General features: G+C 45.5%; 1 protein-coding gene across 1 annotated transcript; it reads left to right on the forward strand.

The window, feature by feature from the left end:
- Window positions 1–5,082: 5,082 nt before the first annotated feature.
- LOC124700687 (40S ribosomal protein S29-like) lies at window positions 5,083–6,662 on the forward strand. The gene is made up of 3 exons (XM_047232774.1): window positions 5,083–5,210; window positions 5,456–5,555; window positions 6,462–6,662. Exons 1-3 carry the CDS (start codon window positions 5,149–5,151, stop codon window positions 6,468–6,470), a joined length of 171 nt encoding a protein of 56 aa, XP_047088730.1. The 5' UTR covers window positions 5,083–5,148; the 3' UTR covers window positions 6,471–6,662.
- Window positions 6,663–6,928: the final 266 nt, after the last annotated feature.

Genomic DNA, 6,928 nt, shown 5'->3' on the forward strand with positions numbered 1-6,928 from the left:
GAAAAAGCTACCATGGCCATGTAGACTATGAGGATTATGGCCGACACCACCTAGGTCTCGGTAGAAGAGGGTGGTGCTTCTCCTCCCCTACGCACTTGACACGTCTCCGTCAAGGGCTAACACGTCCGCTCGTGGCTGCCTCCACTGCCTCCTCGACGCTCTGCAGAGAGTGTGGACCGCATCCTCCATTGACCATTGCTCCAAAGATGGCGCCCTCGCTTCCTCTTCTCAACCCTGCCAGCTGCACGCCCCTACACCGCAAAAGGAGAAGCCACTCCAACTCTCCAAGGACAGGCTGGCAACGACGATAGCCTCTCCCGCCCGCACCGGCCCAAGACCTTCGCCTGATCCATGATGCAACCACTGGCACCATAGATCCTATCTTGACATCGTGGCACATGTGCTCCAACCCCAACACCAATGGATCAGACTAATTCCTCCAGTAATATCTTGTTCTTGCCACACAATGTAAATTATAAACACACTACATAGACCAAATTGACCCCTATCTCTACATGGCCATTTCTCGGGCCGGGCCGAGAAAAGCCTGACGGTAAAAAAAATCAGGCCCAAGCCCAGCTCGGCCCGACCAAATACCCATGAAGCCCGTCGGGCCGCGGGTCAGGCCATAGTGTTAAATGCATTTTTCGGGCTACCTAGGCCCGTCCCGGCCGGACCATCGGGCCAACATTTTCAGGCCTAGGCCCGAGTTTTTCGGGCTGGGCTTCGAGCCGGGCCTCGGGCCGGGCTGCCCATGACCAGACATGCCCCTATCATATCTTTTGTCTTTTTGCAGAGTATTGTAGTCAATTTGTTCTCTTAGTGTGTTTATACAACTTTAAATTGCCAGCCTCTACATCATAAGTAAATTTTGAATTTGAAATGTGACTACAGATAACTGATTGATCTACTTCTCCTTCTCCCCAAAGTTGTCCTCAGGAGAACAACCATTGAGGACGTGGCATCAAGTGCTATTATGTGCTCCTGTGCTGATGGCGAACGTACAAGATGTTATTTTCGTGTAATTTGGCCGAATTAGCATTCTGTAGCACGGAGTGGATGTGGGTAGAAGCTGGAAGAACAAAGAGGCGTCGGGATAATGGGTTAACTTTATCCATTAAGCTCAACACCTATGTAGCTTTTTTTTATTACCAGAGGGTAAACACGATATTTCAGAGTTTGTGGTTTGTATTTTGGAGGAAATCACTTAATCATGTTTGCTTGCACATAACCTTGTCACGTTTTATGTTTCAAAGTAGTAAATGGTTCTCTCTAAAAAAATATCAATTAGAGGCGACAAGATATCCACTAGCATACATCGATTTGGCAAGTTTTCAAAATTATGTTAGTTGTGTGATCATTTGTAGTATGTTGATTGATATTAAAAAAACTCAACCAAGAATGCTTTCGAGGTTCGCATCCAGCTTCTCCATTGTCTCCGTAGACATGGAAGACCTCGCCAGCGAGAGCTGCTTGTAGGAGTGTAGCATTATAAGGTTTATGCCGAGACTTTTGAAAGGTAAATTGCATCAGGTGGAAGTGACATATGTGGAGAAGTAGTCCAGTGAAGTGATGTGGTTCTGCAAGTGACCAATGATATGTGGTTGTTAAGTTTGTACCTAAAAGTTAAAATAAATAGCCACTTTAGCTAATCAAGTTTTTGTTTTGTTTTGATTTTCTTAGCTATACAACGTAATTATTTTGTATACGTTTCTTGCGGACTACCCACACTATGACCCAAAACTCCAAATGAGCCTTGCGACCATACAACGGACATTCCTCATGATGCGGTTCCCTCTGGTCCATTCCCAGATTAGGTTAGGGGGAGATCAGCATTATCTTTTTTTTTCACGGAAGAATAAGGAGAGATAAATATTTTCATTGCACTTTTTGCATATTTCACTATTTGTAAAAAGTACGTGTAAAATATGTCATAGTATCTTGTAGCTGAGAATCACAATTTTTCAGCGAGACATACATTACACCACCATCTCTCGTGGTACATGAGCACCATTTCCTAGATTTCATGAAGTCTACAAAAGTTTCCAAGTGATGATAAGGAATAAAATATGGACTTTCAGATTAAAATTTTTTTTAGAGCAAGAGCAGATGAAGAGAATGAGAGAGAAGCATAAGGAGACCAAAGATATTATGTAAGATGAGGACGGTCAAGGAGACATAACGTTTCTACTAGGAAAGTAGCCGGAGAGAGAATCATTGTTTATATGAATGGAAGCCACATACTGATACATGTTAGTTTGCCACACATGCAAAAATATTGTTTGATCAGTATTTTATTACTCCATGGTGAGGAAATTGCAGACAACACCAACTGTTGGGGAAGATTTTGCACAAAACCACAACAATGGTTTGTTGTTGCACAAAACACCACATTTTGTTGTAATTAGTTGCACAGAACACGTAACAGATGATTAACACTGTTGATAGCCATTTACTCAATTTGGGCCCACTCTTAGAGCGCGCGTGGTCGATTTGCGTCCGCCAACAGAGGTTGGGGGCGAAGCTCATACTCAGTGTACATCGGGCTGAGCGGGAGGGATCTCATCGGACCTACAACGCCGCTCTGCATTCTCACGGCGCGGCGGTGCCCGCGACAATGGTCCTCGGCCGATCGGCACTGGTGCGGTGAAACATGCGCCATCGACAACGGCCATGGTGCGGAACGCGCAGAGGCCCTTGACCCGACGGTAGTTCTCCTGACCTGTAGGTAGCGGCGGCTGCTGCGCTCTCCGCCCAAGCGCGCACTACTCCTCGTTGATTTTCGCGTTGAGCGTATACGCCATTACTGCCACTAAGACTGTTGCCCATACTCCCCACCCTCGAGTCGATCTACCTCATGACTAACTCCCTCTCCGACGCCTCCCTACTCGGGCTCATCAACGTGCCACTGCTCTCGGAGCTCGACCTTGCCGGCAATGCCCTCCATCTGGAACCTTGATACGTCTCCGACGTATCGATAATTTCTTATGTTCTATGCCATATTATTGATGATACCTACATGTTTTATGCACACTTTATGTCATATTCGTGCATTTTCTGGAACTAACCTATTAACAAGATGCCGAAGTGCCGCTTGTCTGTTTTCTCGCTGTTTTTGGTTTCGAAATCCTAGTAACGAAATATTCCCGAATTGGACGAAATTAAAGCCCAGGGGCCTATTTTCTCACGAAGCTTCCAGAAGTCCGAAGGAGAGACGAAGAGGGGCCACGGAGGGGCCACACTATAGGGCGGCGCAGCCCCCCTTGGCCGCGCGGCCCCGTGGTGTGGGGCCCCCGTGCCGCCTCTTGACCTGCCCTTCCGCCTATAAAAAGTCTCCGTGACGAAACCCCCGATACCGAGAGCCACGATACGGAAAACCCATCGAGACGCCGCCGCCGCCGATCCCATCTCGGGGGATCCAGGAGATCGCCTCCGGCACCTCGCCGGAGAGGGGAATCATCTCCCGTAGGACTCTACACCGCCATGGTCGCCTCCGGAGTGATGAGTGAGTAGTTCACCCCTGGACTATGGGTCCATAGCAGTAGCTAGATGGTTGTCTTCTCCTCATTGTGCTTCATTGTTGGATCTTGTGAGCTGCCTAACATGATCAAGATCATCTATCTCGTAATTCTATATGTTGTGTTTGTCGGGATCCGATGGATAGAGAATACCATGTCATGTTAATTATCAAGTTATTACATATGTGTTGTTTATGATCTTGCATGCTCTCCGTTTCTAGCGAGGCTCGGCCAAGTTTTTACTTTTAACTCCAAGAGGGAGTACTTATGCTCGATAGTGGGTTCATGCCCGCATTGACACCGGGACGAGTGATAGAAAGTTCTAAGGTTGTGTTGTGCTGTTGCCACTAGGGATAAAACATTGGCGCTATGTCCGAGGATGTAGTTGTTGATTACATTACGCACCATACTTAATGCAATTGTCCGTTGTTTAGCAACTTAATACCGGAGGGGTTCGGATGATAACTCGAAGGTGGACTTTTTAGGCATAGATGCGGTTGGATGGCGGTCTATGTACTTTGTCGTAATGCCCAATTAAATCTCACTATACTTATCATGTCATGTATGTGCATTGTTATGCCCTCTCTATTTGTCAATTGCCCGATCGTAATTTGTTCACCCAACATGCTTTTATCTTATGGGAGAGACACCTCTAGTGAACTGTGGACCCCGGTCCATTCTTTAATACCTGAAATACAAATCTGCTCGCAATACTTGTTTTACTCGTTTTCTCTGCAAACAATCATCTTCCACACAATACGGTTAATCCTTTGTTACAGCAAGCCGGTGAGATTGACAACCTCACTGCGTTTCGTTGGGGCAAAGTACTTTGGTTGTGTTGTGCAGGTTCCACGTTGGCGCCGGAATCTCCGGTGTTGCGCCGCACTACATCCCGCCGCCATCAACCTTCAACGTGCTTCTTGGCTCCTCCTGGTTCGATAAACCTTGGTTTCTTTCTGAGGGAAAACTTGCTGCTGTGCGCATCATACCTTCCTCTTGGGGTTGCCCAACGAACGTGTGAAATACACGCCATCAAACCTCTGCAACCTACTCATCGAGCTTCACCTACATGGCAACGCTCCCATTGGAGATGGAGTGCATAGCGGCGTTGAGGTGGCTCGGTCAAAGAACACCAACGGCCACTGTGGATGCCACGTTGCCACTCCCAGTGGGCCCGATGCCTAATTGTAGGTCTTTTGTGTTAATCACCTGTTTTGTGTTCTATGCAATTCATTACAACAAAATGTGGTGTTTTGTGCAACAACAAACCATTATTGTGGTTCTGTGCAAAATCTTCCCCAACAGTTGGTGCTGAGTGCAATTTCCTCCTCCATGGTGGCAACGCACCAACATACAACTAGTACGACGTAAAATGGAGCAAAAAGATAAGAAATATATACCAAGTGGGCTGAGTTTTGTTAAACGATATGTCCGTCCAGCCCATGTATCCGGAAGCCCACCAAGTAGGCATATAGCTCCGCAAGCGTACAAACGTGTCCAAGTGAGAGCCCAGGAAGTGAGGCCTATAGAAGAAGCCGGCTCCCTCGCGACCCGCCTCCTCATTTCAGCCAGGCGAGAGAAAGCTAGGGTTTACAGAGTCAGGACCTCCGGTGCCGCCGCCGCCGCCGCCATGGGACACGAAAACGTCTGGAACTCGCACCCCAAGAACTACGGCCCCGGATCCAGGGTTTGGTAATAATCCTCTCTCTTCTCTCTCTCTCTCTCTAGCACCTATTTCGTGATCAGTTCACCGATTAGAAACTTGCACCGCCCCCTGTCTTATATTAGATTGGTAGCAGTACGCGATTTCTATCTGTACGTGTAGATCCGTGGCGCGAGCTTGTGGCTTACCTTGTGTCCGAGATCCAAGATTCACGTGCCGTGTTTTGCTTGATCCGTTTGTGACGCGCTGTGGTTTGGGTTTTTGTTTGTTGCAGCCGTGTCTGCGGCAACTCGCATGGCCTGATCCGGAAGTACGGGCTGATGTGCTGCAGGCAGTGCTTCCGCAGCAACGCCAAGGAAATCGGCTTCATCAAGGTATGTGTACGGCCACACTATTCATGGGATCTTATGAATCCCATGCCTGAATTTGATATCGGTTGAGCAGTACTATATGCACCCCATGCTTTGCTTGGCAATAGTATATACTTTGTGTACAAGGCTTCTTGATATAGTGAGCTAGTTTGATTTATCAGGGACTATCACCAAGTAGCACGAGTCATTGCATACTTTGAGATATAGCATGGTATATTCACTTATTCAGGATAGATATGTGCGTTACTCCTCCTGAGGCAATAACCTTGCTGGTGAACTTTTGCAATCAATCGCCTAATGTTCTACCTTGTTGCATACTTTGAGATATAGCATGGTATATTCATTTATCCAGGATAGATGTGTGTGTTACTCCTCTTGTGGCAATAACCTTCCTGGCCAACTTTTGCAATCATTACCTAATGTTATGCCTTGCAATATTGCCTGTCTCTTTGCTCAATGCTTATGAATCATTAAATGCCATAATGCATTTTAGAATCGTATTAGTGCAACTATCTTGGTGACATAGGTACAAGTTCTGTCTGTATTGCTGCTCCTGGTAATGAAATCTTTGTTTATTTATCTCCAGTTTCCAGTACTTTACGTACCGCCCACTAGCAAGTATTGAATGTGTTGCATTTGTATTAATTAATGAACAACAACAAGTAGGTATATTTACATTTCGTGAATAACTGTAATGTACTGGAGCATTGAGATGATTGAGCTTTTGAAGGATATTGTTTCTTTGCCTGTTTCTAATTAAATGTAGTTTTTATGCTTGAATTTTTAGATTTGATTAAATTGTGTTTCAGATGCATTTGTTGGTATTGCCTTTCTGTATATCTCTTTATTGTGAATACCTCAATGTGTGGGTTAATTGAAGATCACTGAATTTGCACTCTTGTTTTGCAGTACCGTTAAAACTTGAAACCTCAAAGGAAGCATGGAGTAGGAAGCCATCATCAAAGTGTGTTGTTTCATCGAGGACGATCTTTATTATATATCATGTAATGCACTAAATGTTTGAATCGGAGTAACAAACCTTTACACCGTGTTGGTGACTGCTGCTTGAGCTTGCAAAACAGATAATTGTGTTGCTATTGTGTCTTGTTATGTTTCGGTGGTCATACTTTTATTTTGTGGAAGCTGTTCGCACTTCCGTTTGGTGCTCATTTTACATTCCACATGTTTGTATCTATGTGTTGGTTTGCTATGCTTGTTGCTCTCATTGATCATGATCCATATTGTACTGTGTTGATGGTCTGCTAACACTGATTATATTTTGCCAGAATTCAGTCATAGTATAGGATAGGTGGGCTAGAGTATCTTTCGATTAACCTTGTGACGATAATTTTACAGTTTACATCCTCTGTTGTTCC

This window comes from Lolium rigidum, chromosome 3, assembly GCF_022539505.1.
Source record: "Lolium rigidum isolate FL_2022 chromosome 3, APGP_CSIRO_Lrig_0.1, whole genome shotgun sequence".
Taxonomy (NCBI): Eukaryota; Viridiplantae; Streptophyta; class Magnoliopsida; order Poales; family Poaceae; genus Lolium; species Lolium rigidum.

What these genes read in the sequence shown, in the direction of transcription:
- LOC124700687 (XM_047232774.1), top strand. Translation starts at nt 5,149, where the DNA reads ATGGGACACGAAAACGTCTGGAACTCGCACCCCAAGAACTACGGCCCC. An exon ending in GGCCCCGGATCCAGGGTTTG is followed by an intron (nt 5,211 to 5,455) that starts GTAATAATCCTC and finishes TGTTTGTTGCAG; the next exon opens with CCGTGTCTGCGGCAACTCGC.